Here is a 23039-nt window from a genome sequence, read left to right on the forward strand (position 1 = left end):
TAAATGGTTTGTTAAATGGTCCTCTTTTTCATATTTTCTGTAAAACTATTAAATGCAGGTCATACAAGTTGACCCAAGCATTTAATACCAGTCTTATATTAATCATATTATTGTGATACTTTGTTTGTATGGAACAGGTGATCTCCTTGTTACATTGACATCGGACCCCTTTCCCGTCCTGGACACACCAGGAGTAGACAACGTAGCATTAGTTTGTTCCGTCAACCTCCATTCAAGGGATCTTGATGGGTCAGTTGATATCACTTTTCAAAATGGCGCACAGATACCGAGTACAACATTAAGCAATCCCTCTGAAGGCAGATATGAGCGGACTCTAAATGACATCTCTCTGGCAGACAGTGGTACATATAGATGCACAGCTACAACCAGGATTAATGGAGTACCTTTGACGGAACACGGAGATGTCACCTTGGATGTTCTTGGTAAGTCAAACATTTTTAACTCGACAAAGTCAAACTAGGGTCCTCGGTCTCGGGCAACAGTTGTCTTGACCAAGATTGTTGGTCAAATTCAAACAGGATCTTTCACGCGGCGCAGAAACAAATGTCCTGTGTCACAGAACTTTTCTCTTTTGTGGTGTTAAAGGCAACTGATATCCCCACAGCCAGCATAAAATCACTGATGTATGTGTTAATTCCCAATTATTTTCCCTCGCTGTCATGAACCAGCCCCTAAACATTTTTTGTTTTCTGGTATAACAGGGTATATTGCTCAATACCCCTGCTTTCCAGTTTCACGTGTATTAAACGTGCAACAGACAGCATGCACGCACAAAGTTTACAATGTTATTTTTGCACTGTCCGTATGACGAGCATGGGGCCTTGACAATAACAATACGCAGTGTTCAATATTAAAACTGAAAGTAGGTTATATCTTTTTATACCACCCTCCAATTTGAGCTTGTGATTGGTGGATTAGCGCAAACTGGAAGATAAAACAATTTAAGTACAGTGTTGGCCTCAAATTGATTATAACTGCACAATAATACTCAAAGTATGACAAATCTCTACCCAGAATGGCTGTCCACTGATTATGAATTATAAAAGTTGTCTTTTTAATTTTTTTCTAGCACCTGGACGAATCATTTCGGTCACTGAAAAGGTAGAAGGTGAATTAATGGCAACTGTCTCAGTTGACTGCATAGTGTATGCAGATCCTGCTCCAACTATCACCTGGTATGATCCTGACTCAATGGTGATCGTAAACGATAACTTGAAATACTCAGTTTCATACTCATTGGACGTCGGCCAGGGGCGACTGACCAGTTCTTTATCTGTGAGGAATCTTATCAGAGATGACGGTGGAAGTTACAAGTGTGAGACTCAAAATGATTTAACAGATGAAAAGGATGAAAAGCTTGCAGAAGTTGTCATCATAGGTAAGGAGAATTAATGATGAAATTTAAATAATGACTAATAATTGATTGGTTGAAACTACATTGATATTAATTTCCTATCTTACTAACAGAAAGTTGTGTGTTATGACCACTAAAGATAAGGTCATTGATTGGTTTTGCACAACTTTATAGTAAGTTATAATAAAAGTCACATGTAAACCAAATCTGCCTCAGTGTTTAAGAATGTATGTGCCTAAGCGCCTGCACACACACTTTTGGATTTTTTTTTTTTCACATTTGGAAACATTTATCTAATAAATAACGTAATCGCCGACATAAACACGTTGTATTATACCATTGAAAAGAGGACAAAATTCGCTGTTGTATGATTTCAAACTCGTCTCACTTTATACATGTATGTGCCATAATGATTTACAGTTTTGTGGAAACTTGAACAACTGAAGAATAAAAAAGGGTTGCTTCTTGGACAATCAAAAATACTGATCATAAACCAAATTTGAAAAGAGTATCGTGGCTGGACAGAGTGTTTCCTAAGCTTCAAAATGATACATAACTTGTCGTCACGTTAGTGTACATGTACCATTTGACATTACATGTATAACAGTCAACAACAAAATGTTTTCCTTGAAAATTGTCTCTGTCTTATCGGAAAAAATTCAGCTCAAACATTGATCAAAATTTACATGAAACTCGGCGAAGTATGGCAAAAAAACTGTAGTGTATGTTGAAGCAAAAAGATTGTGGGATACATTTATCAGTCTATAAACTGTCCAAAGGGGTTTTCCAATAACGAGGAGCGTAACAAGCAAAAATTTCGCCACGAAGCTCTGCGTTTGTAGCAGTTTTTTTTTTACTACGGTTTAACACGCAGCTTGGCAGATATGGGTTATTGTATGTATATATGAACCAAAATATCCTTTGCACCAAACCAAATGTATTCTGCTGATTGGTAGTGCCTTGTTACATCCGAAAGTCAGTAGTATTTCCCGAGTGATAATGCCCTCTAGTGATAAATGTAAATCATTGGTAAAACACGTGTGTTTAATAACACTTTTTGAGTATACATGTACATGTAAAGCAGAATCTACCAGTACATCTGTACATGTACCATTATGGTGCTTTCGGAATACATGAAATTAATCAAACATGTACGACTTTGGCACTGAAAGAGTTCAGGAAATGTGATTTACAAGTAACCAGAACAAGATCAGAAGTCTTATGATGTGACCTTGAGATAACATCATTGCTTTCTTTCACTAAAATAAAATATAGTATTTGTGATAACAGGTTTGCAGTATCACAGTATACAAATATTGACTGCTTCGAGTGCTATGGTTAATACTATGACTCCCGAGGTGATCCCCGGAGCGTTCTATTTTCCCAAGGCGCAGCCGAGGGAAAATGGAATGGTTCGGGGATCACAGAGGGAGTCATAGTTTTAACCATTGCACCAGTAAAAGCAGTCAATATTTGTTTTATAACACCCCAATGTTTCTAAATACTGTACTATTATTATTAAGTTACAGACCTGAATCCACGGACGACGCGAATACAGATTGCAAAAACTTTTACTGTGCTGCATGTAGTGTCGTGCAATCCGAAATGGTTACAGACTATTAATTTATCATCCTCGTACACTCAACGGACGTCTGGGTACTGCACGCCGTGTGCTAGTCTTCGGACTAGCGCACGGCAAACCGACGCACTATCACACGGCAGTCGTCTAGCAAAACTAAGACATGTCATGTGACGGGCTCTAAATCAATGAGTAGGCAGAATACTTGTAAGGGGTGTTATAATAGAAATTATGGACCTCAAAGTCAAAACTCTCACATGATTGTCCTTCTCATGGTAAAAACATAACAAAATGCAGTTCAGGAATGTATTAAAATGGTTGATTAACTTTCGAAGTTGATGTTGATTTTTGTTCTGTCACACCCATTTTGTGCTTTTACAGAGGTTCCAGAGGTAGGCCCCGTGGCTGCCACTCCTGTGAGCTCCGAGGCAATTGATGTGACTTGGGTAGTAACATATGATGGTAATCTACTATTCACATGTATAGTGGAGTATAGAGTAGATCCAAGTGGCATATGGATGGAATCTACACCGGGTCCTTCCCAACAGTCTCAGGCACATCAAGTAACTGGATTGGAAGCCTTCACTTTATACTCAATACGAGTTACTTGTAGGAACAGAGTTGGAAATGGTATACCTTCTGTACTAATCACTTCAGTTACATCCGAACAAGCTGGTAAGAACACACACACACACACACACACACACACACAGTATAATCATTTTCAAAGCAAAATTAATATTGTGATTGGGAGTTACCGGTGCATTCCACAGGGTTAAACAGACATGGAAACAATCTGAAGTACAATTCAGAATAACATTTTCATTAACCCGTTTTTGTTTACGTTTTGTGTATAGCCCCAAGTGCGCCTCGAAACCCAGAAGTAACCGAAGCCACTTCTGAGAGTCTTACTGTAGCATGGGAAGAACCTGAAATGAAGAGAGGAACTATAGCATCGTATCGTGTAACAGTTGAAGGAGTAGTAGAAACCTACCAGAGTAAGTCATGGCTCATTGTTGGACTTTTGTTCTGATCACGATGATCAGGGCCTGATTTCATAGAGCTGCCTAAAGCACAAACAAATTAGCTAGTTGGTAAGACACTGCTCCAGAATTGCAAGGGTCGTCGGTTCGAATCCCACCCGAGTAACATGCCTGTGATATTTGTTCACAGGACTCGGGGGGGGGGGGGAAGCACTGAGTATACATGTACATTGCTATTCACACATCGGTGTATGGGTAAAAAGCAAAATTAGTAAACAATTTTTGCTTACTAAATTAAAGTTACCAGCCAAAATACCATTTCACGTGTACCAATTGTAACTGGTATCCTGCTTTTTTTCCTAAACAGAACACCGTTAAGCAATATTAATTGTTGCTTAAAGGCACTGGACACTATTGGTAATTACTCAAAATAATTGTTAGCATAAAAACTTACTTGAGCAATTGAGAGCTGGCGATAGTATAAACATTGTGAGAAACTGCTCCCTCGGAAGTAACATAGTTTTTGAGAAAGAAATCATTTCTCACTAAAATATTTTAATTGAATTCAGCTGAGGTCTCAAACTCAAGGCATCTGAAAGCACACAACTTGTGCGAAAATGCTGTTTTTTTCTTCCATTATTCTTTCGCAACTTTAATGACCAATTGATCCCAAATGTTCACAGGTTTGTTATTGTATGCATGTTGTATACACCAAGTGAGAAGAGTGGTCTTTGACAGTATTACCAATAGTGACCAGTGCCTTTTTAAAGGCAGTGGACACTATTGGTAATTACTCAAAATATTTATTAGCATAACACCTTACTTGGTAACAAATAATGGGGAGAGGTTGGTAATATAAAACATTGTGAGAAACAGCTTCCTCTGAAGTGGAGTAGTTTTCGCGAAAGAAGTAATTTTCCACGAGTTTGATTTCGAGACCTCAGATTTAGAATTTGAGGTCTCGAAATCAAGCATCTGAAAGCACACAACTTCGTGTGACAAGGTGTTTTTTCTTTCATTATTATCTTGCAACTTCGAACGACCGATTGAGCTCAAATTTTCACAGGTTTGTTTTTTTATGCATATGTTAAGATACACCAATTGAGAAGACTGGTCTTTGACAATTACCAATAGTGTCCACAGCCTTTAAGTAGCCCTATGAAATTCGTAGAGAAGTAAACAGGTGGTTTATTTTGTCAAGATGACTTTGTTTCTTGAATACTCATCATGAGTAAATGTCATTTACAGAGAATAATCTTTTCCACGTTACACTGAATCTGTAGCTTCAGGTCCTGGTAATCCAGCACCTCTCTTCCTCAATGTAACTGGACTGAATCCCTTCACAAATTACAACCTTTTTGTAACTGCATTCAACGAGGAAGATTTAGTTCAGCTGATGGGAGAAGATTCAATGACAATTACCGAGAAAACGGCTGAATCCAGTAAGTATTAACTCGGGAAAATCAAGGAAATAAAACCAAAGAGTATAACAGAAGAGAAAAAAATGACACGCATGAGTAGTGTGAGTTAAGTAGAACCCAATCTGAATAATAACAAAGTTTTGGAGAATAAATGAAGCCACAACCTGGCGTTTGTGGCCTGATAATGGAAGAAGATAGTCTCAGAAAAAATAACTCAGGAAAGGCATAGATGAAGGAACACCAGGAATCGTCAAAAAAACAGGTTGGGAGAATCGTTTTTTAGAATTTTTACAACGCCGATTATTGTCGTCTGGCATTCATGTTTACAACAAGCTAATTGCTTTATTTTATTTTTTTTAAGCACCAACATCTCCACTCAATGTTAAATTGAACAGCACGGGCAAGACGTGTGTCGTCACTTGGGATCGACCTCAAAGGGAGAATGGCATCATCATGACATACAAGGTAAGGTATTATTGTCTGCTATAGATTATTGTCATCAAAAAACAAGTATTTATCAGCTTGACAACAGAAAATCTTGTCTTGGAATTGGTTTTGATAGAATCGCAAACTATAGAACTGAGAATCAAATTTTTTTTTTTACTTGTATATTCTGCGAATCTCAAACTTTATGATCTTTCATTTTGGTTGCTCTATACGCTAAGTATGGACATCTTGCCCTGTCTAGTCTCACTGGACTGCAATTTTAGATGGAAACTTACTATAGCATTATTATATGATGGTCGCCTGCACAAGGACATCTTCGATGGGAACTGACTGATGCCCCATGCTCTTTAAGCTGCCCTTTAAGGATGTCCTTTAAGGCAACCTAAAGCGCCACACCAGGCTGCTTCCACCAACCCGGTTGCCACCTGGCAGGCCTTAAAATAACCCACTGCACCCACATCAATTGCCGTGGTGCCCTGTGCTTTTAATCTGGTGCCTTTTTGGCAAAGTTCCAATACAATTTTTTTTTTATCCTCACTCAATTCATAGAAGTACCCTTTACCAGGGGAAACTTGCTGGGCCCTGTCAAGAACGAAGTTCAATGCCTGACTTGGGAAACTGTTGCACTGGATTGCTCAGTTTAGTCCCAGTCTCACATTGTCGATTGCGACACACGCCAAACTTATCGTCAGTTTTGGTTATTTTTCTAGATTAGGTTGGTTCGTGGTTTATTTGAAAACATTCAGCAAATTTCCACCAAATTGCATTTTGAATTTAAAATAATCAAAAACACACAAAATAGGATGAGATGGTGATAATGTCTCTCTAAATAATTGTATTCATGTTTTACTTTTTTCTTGACAGATTTCTAGGCTTGCGCACTTCTATGATGGTCTGGATCCAGACTTGAGTAAGACTGATACAGTTGAAATTTTAGGAGATCAAAGGTCGTACTCTATCGACAAAATCGATCTTCAGGCGTACGCTCAGTACAGGTTTGCAATCACCGCTTCAACAACCGTTGGAAAGGGACCCCAAAGTGAAACGACCGTCGCCACATGTAATTCTCCACCTTCAGGTAAATCAAATAGGAAAACATTACCAAAAGGTTTTAGTTAGTGTCTAGTTTTATTCATCATTTTGTGCAACAAGTTGTGTTTTAGAGGTTGTGTTCTAAATATTTGTCTCGTTCGAAATGCACAGAAGATTGTTGTTTGCATGTTTGGACTATTAACTGTTATGAGTTGGTACGTGTTTAAAGAGACTTTGTGGCGTGCTGTGTCGTTGCCGAGCACCAGACTTAACCTCTGGTGTTTCTGATCTGGTGTTTCTGGGTGTGGGTTCGAGTCCCGGTTGTTGCACTTGTGTCTTTGGACGAGATAATTTACTCTCTTTATCTCCGTTTTAACAATTCAGCCCCTCAAGCACCAGCACGTCCAGTGGTATCTGATTATTTACTGGACTCGGTAACCGACAGTTCATTCAAGGTAGTAGTTGCACCCACCAGCCAACAAAATGGACCAATAAGGTAATTGACCCAGGTCAGGGTTCACCAACCAAAGGTCATGGTTCACAACCAACATTACACAAATCGTAATTCAATCAACATAATGTATAAACGCAGGGAAGGGGTGGCGACTTCCGAATCGAAGACTCATTACGAAAACAACTTAAAATCAAAACCAAACCCAACAAAACACCTATGACACATCATGGAGGTACTTTGGACACATCAAGACATACACCGATGGTTGTTCATGTCAACAAGTTTCAACAGCATTTTCAAATTCAAAACCACCCAGTATGATATTCAGACATCTTAGCCAAGTATAACTTATCAGTTGGTGTGCATTTTCTTGCTCATAAAAGCTGTTTGGAGTTAACTTTGGTGCAGCTCAACAGAAATGAAGGCATCGATGGAAAGGTTCCTGATATCTTGTACCATCCGGATCAACTCGGAACCTACCAGGAAGCACAGGAGTCAATGGCGCCTTACGTTGCCGTGGTGTTCACAGGGTGACTCAAATCAAATTTTAATATTCAAAATCAGTATCACTTATAAAATGTTTCAAGGTGACTTAGTTATCCATGATTTGTTCGCCCCCTAAAACGAAATAAAAACTAGTTGATTACCGCCACTATGCTTATTTATGACAAGTCGTGTTTAAATGAAACACATAACATCGTGTAAGGAATAAACCGAAAGTAACGAGCACCTTTTCAATAATGTATGTTTCAGACATTCATGTTACAACTCACCGTATCGTGTAAAGTATTAGACCCGTCATAGTGGCCTAATCTTTATAGCATTTTGCAAGAATTCGTGTTTTCCGTTCATAATGTTATAATTTTGACATCAGAAGCGAAATCACTGACAGTATGGAGGTTGAGATTGGAGTAGGGGGCTTGACGTCTTGCGGAGGAGGTAACCTTTCAAGGCGGAAACGAAGACAGTCGAAGCGGGAACATGTCGGTGATAATGGCGCTTTGAAACCAAATACGAGATACACAGCTTTCTTGAGAGCTTATAGTGTATTCGACAATGGAACGGTAAATCATGGATTTTGTGATTCAAAAGTATTTTAAAACACTTTTTGTTTCAACAAGTCCGTTTACTTTTGTTATTTTCGGAATTCAACTCTTAAATCGAAGACAGTGATTTACTTTGCTGAATGAATCAAAGGAATTGAAATAATTTTGAATTTACTGTCGTATTAGATGTTATTGATAAATTGACCACCAAATTTTTCGATGCAGGAAGTTTATTCTACTAGTCCACTGATGCAATCAATCCAAACGGGTAAGGAAACACAGCACGTGGAAACGTTGAACATTGTTTTAATGATTGTATTGAACCGTTAATGTATGTCACATACTATGTAGGCGGATCATTCTATAATGGACTATCCGTGGGATTTAAAGAGTTTGAACTCATTCGAATAAACATGCGTACCATAGTTTTGTTATCCTATTTGAACTTCATTCATTCATTCATTAGTTTAAAGGGTGGCTGCATTTTTTGTTTATTCATTTAAACGATTAAACATGACTTTTTAAACCTGAAATATTTTTATATATTTTTTATTAAATGCGCAAGTATTTTAAAAATGGTTTTCAAGAGATCATGGGAACCCACCCCGCCCCTAAAAGGGAGCCTTCATTTGCATAAACGTGACGTCATGTCGGTAACCCGAGCCGTCGGGCCCCTGGCCGTGTGCATACAGAGACGTGTGCACTGTGTGGCCTGGTACCTAGGCGCGTGTAGTTAGGGACCAGACTCTTTTTGCCGACGATATGTTTGAATTCCCGACGTGACGTCGATGGTAGGGGGCGGTAACAATCCACAAAAGGGGGGCATGACTTATTTGCTAATTACGCAAGTCGGATATGTCGGGAATAAACAAAACACATTCTATTGATGTTCAATACATATATCAGAAATAAATGACAGCAAAATTAACTGTTTTATTTGAATTCACTGCAACATCCCTTTAAAAATTTTTTAGCACAAAGCTTAACTATTTGGCATTTTTAAAATAGCATTTTGATCAAAGACATAATGTAGCAGCATCGCAGAACGGGGGTATAAATAACTACGTTTCAGTGAAAATAACGAAGTGTTGTCAGGAGTTTTTTAATTCGGACAAAACTCTTTGTTGGCAGGGGCCGCCCAGGGTTAGGCAAAAGATTGAAACATAATCAGTTCTTGAAGTACTGTACTTACCAAGCAATCTGGGCTCTCACAACAATTTTCTTCCAATGACACATTCCAGCTTTTACCAGATAACTTTTGTGAAATCTGTATATAAAAAAACCAGTCATACATTGTTGTTCGGGTAAAATCAAAATAATATGCATTATTTATTCTCAATAAATACATTTTGATATAACTTTTTGGCTTTATTTCAGGGGAAACGCCATCGAACAATGTTGCTATCTTCGCTGTAATCGGTCTTTTAAGCACGCTTCTGATAGTTGCCGTTGCTGTGGTGATTGTTTTTGTTATGAGGTCAAAGGTGAAACGTGAATCGCACAATGCACAGGACACTCGAACAGTTGGTGCTCCAGTGGAAATGGTAAAGATAAACACTTAACAATATATAGGCCTAGCTTGCTCAAAACATTTCAGACAATGCAAGTTGCACAAAGGTTTGAGGATATTATTGCCGTTGGCAATTTTATAAATTAACTATCATTTATGTTTGGAAAGAGGTTTTGAAAGTAAAACAAAATGATCTAAACAAATATCCCTCGTACTGCGGTTTTCTATTTTACTTCCTTAACTAACACTGTCCTTTTAGTAATATTCTCAAAATAAATATATCAGGAAAGCCACACAATTGCGTAAATTGTTCTACTTTAAGAAGCATCTTTCCAATTCATTTATATTATTTTCATCAAATACTTTTTAAAGGCAGTGGACACTATTGGTAATTACTCAAAATAATTTTTAGCATAAACCTTACTTGGTAACGAGTAATGGGGAGAGGTTGATGGTATAAAACATGGTGAGAAACGGCTCCCTCTAAAGTGCCATTGTTTTCGAGAAAGAAGTAATTTTCTACGAATTTGATTTCGAGACCTCAGATTTAGAACTTGAGGTCTTGAAATCAACCATCTAAACGCACGCAACTTCGTGTGACAAGGGTGTTTTTTTCTTTCATTATTATCTCGCAACTTCGATGACCGATTGAGCTCAAATCTTCACAGGTTAGTTATTTTATGCATATGTTGAGATACACCAGCTGTGAAGGCTAGTCTTTGACAACTACCAATAGTGTCCACTGCCTTTAAAGCCCAAATCTCAAAATCAAACGCAACGTATATAGGCAGTCGTTGCTGTTTTCATGAAGTGGCGAATCCGTCCAAAATTATGCAGTTTGGGCAATTTTCGTTTTTGTTTGTTTTGTTTTTTAAATTTTTTCTTAAATGTGTTTGGTGTCCTTTATATTCCTGCAAACTTTAAAGGCTTGATAATATGAACTTCCATTTTTAACATTCCAATCAGAATTCAACAGATTATGAAGTAACGATGGATTCAAGTACAGAAGCTGTTGTTTACGAGGATGTAGGACTGCCCTCATGGGCTGTCCGATGGAAGATCCTCCGGCGCGATCTTGGCGTTGATGGTACGGTACTGGGAAGGGGAAACTTCGGTGAAGTGAGGTCTGGAACTGTAGACCAAGGCGGCCAAAGGACCAAGTGTGCCATCAAGATATTGAAAGGTATACAAAGTATTGGACAGTTGAAAGTGTTTTATACTTTGACTCATTAGGGAGGTTAAGCTTCACTTTCTGCAAGCAAACGAACGTGAACGTCAACAAATTGTGTTGTTTCTAGGTGATGTCACCACTTTGGATGCACTTTCCCCTCTAACTTACGACGTCTGCGCGCACGTACGTACCTGTCGTGAAAAACTTGACGTATGCTAAAAACGTGAAATTTTTACGACATAATTTTGCTGACGTTCACGTTCACGTTCACGTTGCTCACGGGACGTGCAACTAATGTCGGGATAGACTGACTTTGAAAGTGATACATAGTGGGTTTTTTTTAACTCGGATTATACGTAATTTTGACAAATTTCTGGGTCATTTTGACCCCGGGTTGAGAGTGTACAAAAGCATAACAGGAACGAAATATATGAAGACATAAAATATCTGCATGATTTAAGTATTTTTTAAGCAATATTGACGATGGAGCCTTTACTTAATGACACTTGTTTATGTATGCCCTAATCCTGAAATGCATCTTAAGGTCGAGCTTCCCCGACTGACAGACAGGATTTTCTGGAGGAATTTCGAACCATGACCAAGATTGGATATCATCCCAATGTCGTCTCGCTCATAGGTGCTTGCCAACATCAAGGTAATCTAAGCTTCTTGAATTTGTCCCAAGTGCAATCTGTGCACATTTAGTAGAAATCATCTGTGCAAAATTTGGCTCATTTTGGTCATCGAAGTTGTAAGTAAGAAAATTAAAGAAAGAGCACCGTTGTTGCACATTAGTTATGTGCTTTAAGATCCCTGGAAAAATGTTTAAGAGGGTTATCTGTCTGTTAAAAACTCCATTATTACTTCAGGGGGAGTCGTTTCTCACAAAGTTTTACACTTTCACAGCTTGATAGTTAGTAATTTGTTATGCTAACTTGTCTTGAGCCATTACCAAAAGAGTACAGGGCCTAGTGATCAGATTTCTCAAAACTAATTTAAATGGGTAAACTCGCCACACCCCCCGAAACTCCCGAGTCAGAATTAACTTAAATTTTGGGTTGATGGGCCTGCGCTAAAACCCGGACACAGGTCAACCAAAATGGAATTTTGTGTTTTGTTTTTGCCGGCTGGAATTTTTATTAGGGCCATTTTAAAAATTTTATTTAATGTACATTTTCAAATGTGTACTTGTTGTAGATGTGTTGTACGTAGCGTTGGAGTACCTTCCCAACGGTGACTTGCGTAATCACTTAAGATCATCTCGTCCGGACACCGACTCTGAACCATCTCTGACGTCAGAGCAACTCATCAAATTTGCTCTTGACGTTGCCATGGGAATGGAACATCTTGCATCGTCAGCGGTATATAATCATAATGTTGTTATAAATGATAACGGTGCCAAATAATTACTAATAAGGTATTTATTTTGGTTAAGTATTGCCGTGTTCATAAATTGCATCCTAAACATTTGCGGGTCAAAATTACTCGAGTTTGGGTCCCGGCGGTGGGTTTGACCCGTGGTCGGGGATTTGGATTCAAAATCTGCGTCAGTTCAATGACCCCAAATCCGGGTCAAACTGCAGGACCCGTGTTATCTGACATCAAGGTCAATGGGAGCTTTTTTTTAGAGTGAGCCGTTTGTGTTTTGTTGAGTTTCAGGTCATCCATCGCGATTTGGCCGCCAGAAATATCCTACTCGGCCGTGGATTTGTGGCAAAAGTGTCAGATTTTGGACTTTCCCGGGGAGAGGACATCTATGTTCAAACATCAATGGTATAATTGTTTATTTTATTCAGTTTTCATCATTTCAAGACCCTGTTTTGATTAAGATGTAAATACTAGCACGGTCCTTCCAATTTAGCCTAAAAAACATTCGATTTAGCGCCCTCTTCCGGTGAATAATAAACAAAAATAAGACTAATTTCTCCGGAAGCAAACGCAACTATTGCTTCAGGCCTGTTATCCAATGTTGTGATTAATTTATTTAGATGTTTTATTTAGATTAATTAAGTATTTTAGATTCTAACAAGTACGGTCGCCCCATCCCAAAGTCGCCCATGTTGAAGTAAACGACCCCAAAAATATTTTGGCCACTTCAAATACAATGTTTTCAGAATGCTGTATCTCAAAAGTTAGGCCAAGTAAAAAAGAGGAGGATGAGGGCCTTTTTTTGTTCAGAGCCGGCCGCCAAGCATTTTATTTCAAACTGGCCACAAAATCTTCAGTTTGAATTCACCATTTACTTCATGAACAACTATAAAATAATATATGAATAGTAAACTTGCGGGTACAACCATGGGTAAAAACTCTTTTGAAGGAGTGGTGGCTCTGAATACAGCCGGTTTAGTCTCGACGTTTCGAACAGTATTCTCTGCTCGTCTTCAGGAAGTTTACAAGTTCTTTAAAGATTAGTCAGTTGAATGAGAAAAACACATAAAAATAATTTCTCTTTTTGAAAAGAAAAAGGAAAAAAAAAAAAAAATGCATTAAAGGTGAATATGCTGTCGTTATTTCTTTTTAAACAGAGACGAGTACCAACTCGCTGGTTATCCATCGAGTCTATTATGCTGAAGACTTACACCACCAAGAGCGATGTGTAAGTTATCATTCAGCACCGAGTTGAATTCCTCGGGAAATTATTAACGGCTTTATGTCCGTAGGGGGCTAATTATAAAAACAAACAAATAATTACATCAACACAAAATAACAAATAAACAATGCTAGTAAATCTTTCGTCATTCGGGGGTCGCCGAAATTAGCAGACAATTTGCACTGATTACAAAGGATGTTGCTATCAAAATCACAATAATGGACCACAATTCATGAAAACAATTACTTGTACCCGGGCCCCTAGGTTTACCATTACAAATGATTTTGTTCAAAAATAACAGATTTCCAACACTAACCTCAATACTTAACTACTTATTTTTCAGATGGTCCTATGGCATTCTCTTATGGGAAATCGCAACTTTGGGTAAGACATCGAGTTTAAATTTCCTTTCATAAGATGCATTATAGCTATTGTCTGTTCTGGACAGCTCAAACCCTCTCTTTTGTGTAGTAATTCTCACCATCAACATAACAAGGAAAAAACTCATTATTTTTTTTTTTTACTTTTTGTCTGGTCCAGACTTTTATTTACTTGTTCCAGCGCCTTGAGGTGGAATCGACCTGCTAATGTTTTGCGCTTTATAAATTGTTCTTTATTGTTATTATTCATGACGAGTGAAGGATGTTGAAACTTTCACATTCACAGTTATAAATTTAATTTATTTGTGTATAGTGCTTTAATATACTTATTTGTTTTGTTTGTTTGTATCATGTCTATTTTGCAGGTGGCACACCATATCCGTCTATTAGAACCAAAGACTTGGCAAGTCAACTTACCGATGGATATCGTATGTCAAAACCACAAAATTGTGACGAGAAAATGTACGTATAGTTTTAAAATAATGAAGAGAAAGATCAATAAAAGAAAGACAAAATAATGGGGGAAAACAGCGATGTGTATCTTACAAGATGATTGTATTATACAAATTGAAGCACCCAATGAAACGTTACCTTTCACAACTGGATGTTCACTATGCTGATGTCAACAGTGTAACAATATATAATTATTTGGGGATGAAGTCAATTTGCGAAGATAATTCAAGATACAACCACAAAAGAAATCGAAAATAATATTTCACTACATTCAGTCTCCTGACGATGACTAGAGCAATCTAGTCGAAACGTTGAGACTTATTAAGAACTCACTTTGTGGTATACAAGTTATTAAAAAAACGATCCTAAAAGCTAAAGTGTAGTCCCAGCCGATTTTCTACCTTCCGTCCAGGTAGTAGTTAAAAAGCAGGACAGTTCTTTTCAGAACTGAGAAGTCACCCGAAAAATCCAAAAAATCTACTCCGCGGTAGTAGAATATAATATCAAGACAGTTCTCTAAAGAAACAAACTCTACCTGGCAAATAAGACAGACACATGGTGTTACCGCAAACCAAATATATATTGATACCTCACCATGCAATGCCTCAAACCCTTGAATAATTTGTTGGATATGAATAACTTAATGTTACCTTTTCAATATTGGAACGTGATTGCAGATACATGTTGATGATCCGATGCTGGGAAGAAAATCCAACCAACCGACCCTCCTTCTCTGACTTGGTGACGGTCCTGAGTGGAATGAACGAAAGCCAGATTAACCACGTGAGTAATTCAATCATTTTCACACACAAAAACAAGTTTTAAAAAATCGGGTGTTCAAATTGACACCATAGGTGTTGCCACATATAAATACCGATGAGAGATTCAAATGTAACAGCGTAGGGTGTTAAAATAATACTAATTTTTGCAAAAACGTCAACTTTTGTGTTATTTTTACACCCTGAAGATGCTAGTCGATACTACCTAATGTGGCAACACCCATGGTGTCAATAAAAAAATGCTTATGGTGTCGTTGAAAAATAAACATTTTTCTTGCTTGACATAATATTGTTCCGGCAAGCCATATACTTTTTCCTGGCCAAAGAAACAGGCGATTTCAATAACGGCTGAATGTTATGTAATGGTTTATGGTTTACTGCAGACCTACATGGCCTTCCAGCGACCACACTACGAGAATTTCAGCGTCATCAGACCAGAGTTAGATGACAACTAAAACAACTTCTCCCGTTGGATCTCAACAATCGCGTCCGGGCATAGATGAAGCAGATCAGCACCTTCTTTACCCAAGTTTCTGAATTTAAGTAATTTTCTTCAAAACTAGCGCGAAGAGATGGAGCCGAAAGCTGGTGTCACAACAGCTTTATTCCACGTGCTGCAGCTCTTTGAAACTCCTTGACGGGTGCATACATGTTCCTACTAATCCTGCATCTAGACTGCTTTCTCAGAGGAATATCAATTCCTACCTCCAGCTCCCCTATAGGTTATTTCATCTTAAATATGTTCCTCTAGTAGTTCCCTACAAGAGTGGCTTTCAGCCTGAACTTGGGGCAACTTTCATTAAAAACAAAACAAAAAATAAACTCTCAGATTCTTTTAATTCATACATCACTCCTCCTCACAATTATCGTAATAGTGATAATTTGCTGATACTCTGTTTGTTATTATCGTCGATATTATGGGTTGGTGATGTAAGATTCAAGTTGAAATTTACGGTTCTTTTCATAACATGGTGTTACCGCCAACAAGAATGTTAAATTATACAATGGGACGAGGAATTCGGATAGGAGAGGGTGATTGGGGTACTTTAACAAATCAACATGTGATCAATGACCTAACTTCTCATTAATGTATATACAAATGTCTACAAGCTACCATAAAGTAGAACGAGTACAAGGTTTTTGTTCTTCTTCTTCTTTTTCTGATTGAAACGTCGAGTTGAAACCAACGGTTCTTTTCAGAACCACCCCAACTCGTTTAGAGAATATCATTACATGCATGGTGTTACCACAAACCTTACTACACTAATGATACAAGAATGATCAGCGATACGTTGGGATGATAAATAATAGGTTAGGGGGGGGTGACTGGGGAACTTTAACAATCCAATATAATCATAATGACCCATGACTTATCTTTTTATTAGTGTATAAAAAGTTTTAAAATTTATACAAGTTCTAGACTAAAGTATAACAAGTACAACGTTGTGTCATTTTAATCGGTACATATTGCATTAATCTCATATACTCAGCAGTTTATATCTAGCATAAGAACTAATTAATACAATACGCGTTCTATATAGAAGGACAGTGCTATAATGTTTAGTACAACTTGGATAGTTTTATTTAGTTAAGATATAGACTGAATAAAATGATATTATGAAAGATATGGCTTATCATAGTATCGCTATCAATTGCGATCTTGTATATTAAAATCGATCTAGAAAATAAATCAACAACGAGGCTGATGAAGCGTATAGGCCTACTAAAACTTGAGCGATGTAGATAATGTATATTCAATGTTTCAACGTTCTTATGAAAGAAATGACGTCTATTCTGAAAAATGTAGAGTATTTTAGTCTCGCTTTCAATATTTAATCCGGCGTCGATCTAGTTTATTAAAGGCAGTGGACACTATTGGTAATTGTCAAAGACTAGCCTTCACATTTGGTGTATCTCAACGTATGCATAAAATAACAAACCTGTGAAAATTTGAGCTCAATCGGTCATCGAAGTTGCGAAATAATAATAAAAGAAAAACAACCCTTGCAACACGAAGTTGTGTGCGTTTAGATTGTTGATTTCGAGACCGCAAGTTCTAAACTTGAGGTCTCGAAATCAAATTCGTGGAAAATTACTTCTTTCTCCAAAACTATGGCCCTTCAGAAGGAGCCGTTTCTCACAATGTTTTGTACCATCAACCTCTCCCCGTTACTCGTCATCAAGCAAGGTTTTATGCCAATAATTATTTTGAGTAACTACCAATAGTGTCCACTGCCTTTAAACTACACCTAAATAACATAGAGGCTGATTAACCGTTACACTACTAAGTACTACAACTTTAATGGGTCGATTTAGATAACATATATTTAATACAATATTCTTAAGAATGACTACCATTTTGAAAAATTAAGAAAATTTCAGTCTAAACACTATACTCCGGTGGCGATCTATAGTATATTAAACTACTCCCATGACCTAGAGGCCGATGAACTGTACTACTACTTTAATAGTTTGAATGGTTAAGATGTAGTTCTAATAAAGTACTCTTATGAACAATACAACTTATACTTTTTATTTAAACTATTTTATTCTCGCGATAATACTATGGTGGGGAACTAATAAAACACAAGACATTTTTCCTTTAACGTGTTATCAGTAGGCCTAATAGAAAGAATGTAGAACTAAAATTAATATTGTATTGATGTAATTTGTTTGTTAAATATTTTTATTAAATGTTTCGTTTGCCGTGAAATAGGAATCAAAATATTAATATTAAATATATTTCTGAACAAATAAACAAACAAATACAAAAGTCGATACTGGTTGAAAGAGAAGTTCATTGGATGGTAGGTTGGGATGGGAGTTTGGAAGACAAGTTTGGCCAAGGTTTGGAAACTCAAGGGGGCGGACTGCTGCAAATGGTTGGTACGCAAGCAAGCCTACTCCGAATTGTCAGCACGAAGAGTGTTTTTTAAATGTTAATTTTTTATAAGCCGTTCTGGAAAAAAAGATACGATGTAAAAAAGTCTCATATCATCCTCAAACAAGAATGGTGTTGTGATAAACACAGATGCCCGCTAAGGTTCATCTCACCTACAATAAATGGCCATTCAATTACGAACAACATAACACGCTACGTATTCTACATATTATTGGAATGCAAGATTTAAAAAAATTACGTAACCAAAGTCTTTCCATTTCGTTTCTTTCGTTGGGCTAAATAGGTATTTTGAGTCATTCGTATACAACCTGTATCTCGTTTCGCAGGTGTGATGACCATGTGGTTTGCCCAAATCTATAGGGCCTACAGTCAAAGACTACTGGGCAAGCAATGGGTTCTGTTGTGAGCAATGATCATGGTATTCACTGGACGTTATACGCTTATATTATCTGGCTCCATTTCAGCAGGGAATCGCTCATGTTAGAAAGCATTGATCAATGTCTTCATTTGTATGCATATAAAAAGAGTTGCTTGCGTCCAGTGCACATTATTTTAACATTTCAACCCATTGTTGGTCCTGAGATGAGGTATTGTGTGCCCCCCCCCCCCAACATCATGTCTTCATTGTGTGCTGCTTAGAGTCTCAGAAATCACTATGGATTTTATTGAGGGTTTTTGTGCGCAAGAAGAAAATTCAATGGAGACCGCCAACACAAAACTACATAGCCCAGTCGGTAAAATGTGTGATAAAATAGCCAACTATGTAAACGGTGGACAACATATTGTGTGCTTACACTGCCAGCAACTGGTTTGTTAGCAAAAACAATTATGTAACGTTCCTTTATAAGACACTGGACACTATTGGTAATTGTCAAAGACCAGTCTTCTCACTTGGTGTATCTCAACAAGTGCATAAATTAACAAACCTGTGAAAATTTGACCTCAATTGGTCGCCGAAGTTGCGAGACAATAATGAAAGAAAAAAACACTCTTGTCATTTGAAGTTGTGTGCTTTCAGATGCTTGATTTCGAGACCTTACTTTAAAATCTAATTCTGAAGTCGAAGTCAAATTCGTGGACAATTACTTCTTTTTCGAAACTACGTTAACTCAGCAGAGGGAGCCGTTACTCGCAATGTTTTATACATGTACTATCAACCTCTCCCCATTACTCGTCACCAAGATAAGGTTTTATGCTAATAGTTATTTTGAGTAATTACCAATAGTTTCCACTGCATTTTAACAATATTTTCCGTCAAGCACAAGCTTATTATTATATACCTTACCTCGACAGCAGAGGCGATGGGCAGTGTCCCTCAATGGGGTCCCTTCAGCGCGAAGGTGTACCGTGCTCGCCAGCCATGCTCTCGGGTGCAAGACCTCTCTAAAACCACCAAACATCTTCGGCTAATTTGAGTACTTCCAAGATAAAGTTGCTGTCCCTATAGGTGCCAGTCAATACTATGAACTATCCCGTAATTGACAATGCTGGAATGAGTTTGTCATCGTTGAGAGAAAGACACTAATTCTCGAGAAATGAGGCGTTTAAATCCACAGCAGTCCAGTCGCCATTTTACTTACTTTCAAACGTAATGTACACACAGTACATCATCCTTTCTCTTGTGCCAAAAGAGCATTCGAACAACAGCGCCCGAAACTCATTTGCATATCAATAGACACCTTCATGAAAAGTATGTGGAGAATTTCGGCGACAAAACTTTAGCTCCGCCCAGTTGCTCTGCTTTATAGGGTTGTTTGGGAAATGTTTTGCCGAGTTCTCAAGTTCGCAACGAGGACAAATTCATTCCATTTTTGCCGACCAGTTACGGGACATTTCACAGTACTGACCCTAATTGATACATTCCAGTTTTCTAGCATGATTGTCATGGCCAGTGAAACTATTTTTATTTTATAATTATATTTTTCTCTACAAATAAAAAGAAACTTTTGGGGAAAATGAAGCCGAATAGACTGAATTTGCCAATATATATTCGAGTTTTCTAGCATGTTGGTCGTGGCCAGTGAAACTATTTTGATTTTATACTTTATTTTTTCTCTAAAGTAAGTAGATAGTTTTTATGGAAAATGAAGCTGAATAAACTGAATTTGCCAATGTTGTATGTAGCCATTAATTTATATAATATTCCATTTTTCTAGCATTTTCGGCATGGCCAGTGAAGCTATTTTTATTTTATAATTGTTATGTTTCTCTAAAAGTAAATAAGTAGTTTGTTTAGACTGAATTTACCAATAATTATTGTAATAGCCATAATAGTTTCCCTCTCGCAAATTTGATTATTATTTGTCTCCTTTCTGAAGTCCCTATAGGCCTTGAGTGATAGGGATGCGAATGTATTGGAATGTGACAAAGAAGGTGATTCCACAATGGGAGACTTTCTGGGACGATAGAGGGCAGCAGACTTACCGGGTAAATCCATTGTTCTCAGAATTATGCGCATGTTCAGAACTACGTAAACAATGGAAATTTACCCGGTATGTCTGCTGCCGCCTAGAGTTGGAAAGTCTCCTATTAATCCAATATCATTGAACATTTTCTTTCTAGTGTACTTTCTCGATCAAGTTCCAGCGCCCTCTGGCGACTATGGTGTCAGTGTTGGTGGTGGTGGTGTGTGTGTGTGTGGGGGGGGGGGGGGGGGTATCGCGACGCATACCTTACAATTCTTTGTTTACTCAAATTCAAATTCCACTTTAGAAGTTCCAAAGAAACGTTTACAGAATATAGATAGCCTTTGCTTTTTTTCTCAATGGCGGAGGGGACTTTGACTCGAATGTAAACAAACATTTTGTTCGGAATATTAATTGTGTTTTGATGACGACAATATCCAGCATTCGATCAACGATAACCGCTTAAAATAAAATAAATAAAGAAAAAAAAGTGTTCTCTCATAACAATTTTTTTTCTCTTCACATTTCAAGTTATCAGTTTAACCCAGTTTTTGGCTACTTCAATGGTAATTTTGAGTGTTACTTGAATGTTGGAGCGGGGCTCTTGAGTTAGTGGATTCCATGTTTCATCCAATCCCTTCCGTTCATATGTACAGTGCAGTTACTGATTCCTGGTTGGTGTACTGTTACAGGTCTGTTTCGTTAATGAAGTAAGTAATTAGTAGGATTAACTAAACAGTCGTCTGTAGTTTTGTTTTCTGGCTCACACGGGCTCGCTGTGTGCGAAATGAACAAGTTGGATATGATCAACTGACATAATATTATTGGATGTAAAGCTTCTGAATTCCCGTGGTGTTTAGTAAGGAGAATGTGATTTGATTATTTTGTGACAATCATTGCTGTGAAGTGAAACTTACTTTTAATAAAGTGATCATCAACTCTGCGCGCTGCAACACATGGACAGGTGTGATTTTACTTTGTGTGGACACTCAATGTAGATCTCGTTGTGCTTATTGCTGGTTCCAGTTCATGGGGCAGTATGTGACTTTGAGACCGTGGATGAAGGACAAAGATCACGGTGGACTTGATTATGCGGAACTCGCTTTGAGTTCTTTCGAAACAACTTCTATCAACAAAACGTTGAACTTGTGGTTAGCACTCTCGCCTTGGTGCCTGACGTTTCAGAAATCGAAGTTGAATTTGAAGTCGAACACAAAAGGTGAGTTTGTGGCCCTTTTTGTGAAAGATGCAAAAAAACACGTTTTTTTAAGTACATAACATAACATACGATACAAACAACCCTGAGAAAAGTTCACAAAATTCGTCGGTCATGTTTTCGAGCAGTATCCAGTTTTATAAAGGGAATGTGATTTGGGTCACAGCTAAAAGCGTGACAATCGAAATTAGGAATGATGTCTGATTTTTGGGGCTATCCAAAGGTATTTCTCTCAACAATAATTTCAGGCGGATATTTCTCTGGAGAAAATTATACTGATTATGAATTTTGCTAACTAGTAAGCTTTGTGAAATTCCCCAAGTAATTGCATCTATTAATGTTGCGATGGTTTTTGAATAATTGATTAAATCTATAGAAAACAATTTTGTGGAAAAAAATGTTATTGGAAAACATATATCGCCTCTTGAAAAACCCAAACTATCCACCGGAACAAAGTTATAATCATTAATTAAATAAATAAACAGAAATAAAACAATTAAATTGGGCGAAATTATTTAGATACCATGGCTTATAATTTGGCTTTGGCTCCGACTGTAGGCTTTGTCAGTATGTGCGAGAAGCTGCGATTTCAATACGGGGCTTCCCACAGGCAGACATTGCCAAAGCCTGGAGTCGCTGCTGGAAGCTCTGGTTTCGAAAATACATTAAAGTAAATTTGAAATAAGACTGTCCTTGTGATTTTGATTTGATTTCGTTATCTCCCAAAATCATTGCACAGAGACCGAGCAGATGCAATATTGCTAAAAAAAATTCTTTTCTAAACAAAAGTTTCAAACGCAGCTTTTAAAACACCATAAAGAACCTCACCCGTCCGTGTGTGCATTGGATACGATGAATACATAATTTTTCAAGTTGTCAGATTTCCAATCAACATACTATAATTGACTTACCTTGTTGGGGTGATAATACCAAGCATGTAAAATTCAATGGCAGAGTTGCTGAATATCGGTTATAAATTGGAGTGACAAGGTTAAAAATGGCAAGATTTTCCTTGAAATATAATTTTTTTTAAATTACCTATTTTTTATGATTTTTCAATGAATTTAGATTGATTGTGTTGTTTCGAAATGAACAGTATGAAACAAGAAGTTCGCATGCCACCGACACTGCGTACAAAAACATGGAGCATGCAATTTTGGGAACATGATTGATGGACGTGAAATACTGATGTGATCCTGACGATAACCGAAAGCTTTTAATTTACACATAATCGCTCCGTTCTAAGAATGATCTTAGTAGCATGCCGTCTCCCCACAAACGTCTTGAAATGAATTA

The 23039-nt window shown here is 37.6% G+C and overlaps 1 protein-coding gene across 1 annotated transcript in view; it reads left to right on the forward strand.

Annotated features, from left to right (window-relative positions):
* The window catches only part of LOC117297699, a 40866-nt gene extending 24996 nt beyond the window's left edge, over positions 1–15870 (forward strand). The window contains exons 14-34 of the mRNA XM_033780845.1: positions 138–443; positions 1091–1399; positions 3336–3629; positions 3812–3952; positions 5221–5379; positions 5720–5823; positions 6670–6883; positions 7222–7333; positions 7675–7821; positions 8166–8355; positions 8563–8605; positions 9715–9881; positions 10814–11030; positions 11563–11673; positions 12216–12379; positions 12678–12791; positions 13544–13614; positions 13952–13992; positions 14354–14450; positions 15119–15224; positions 15604–15870. Of these exons, the coding sequence (XP_033636736.1) occupies positions 138–443; positions 1091–1399; positions 3336–3629; positions 3812–3952; positions 5221–5379; positions 5720–5823; positions 6670–6883; positions 7222–7333; positions 7675–7821; positions 8166–8355; positions 8563–8605; positions 9715–9881; positions 10814–11030; positions 11563–11673; positions 12216–12379; positions 12678–12791; positions 13544–13614; positions 13952–13992; positions 14354–14450; positions 15119–15224; positions 15604–15675 (3179 nt within the window). The 3' untranslated portion in view covers positions 15676–15870. The remainder of the gene's footprint in view (positions 1–137; positions 444–1090; positions 1400–3335; positions 3630–3811; positions 3953–5220; positions 5380–5719; positions 5824–6669; positions 6884–7221; positions 7334–7674; positions 7822–8165; positions 8356–8562; positions 8606–9714; positions 9882–10813; positions 11031–11562; positions 11674–12215; positions 12380–12677; positions 12792–13543; positions 13615–13951; positions 13993–14353; positions 14451–15118; positions 15225–15603) is intronic.
* Positions 15871–23039: the final 7169 nt, after the last annotated feature.

The sequence above is a fragment of the Asterias rubens genome, chromosome 12 (genome assembly GCF_902459465.1).
Source record: "Asterias rubens chromosome 12, eAstRub1.3, whole genome shotgun sequence".
Taxonomy (NCBI): Eukaryota; Metazoa; Echinodermata; class Asteroidea; order Forcipulatida; family Asteriidae; genus Asterias; species Asterias rubens.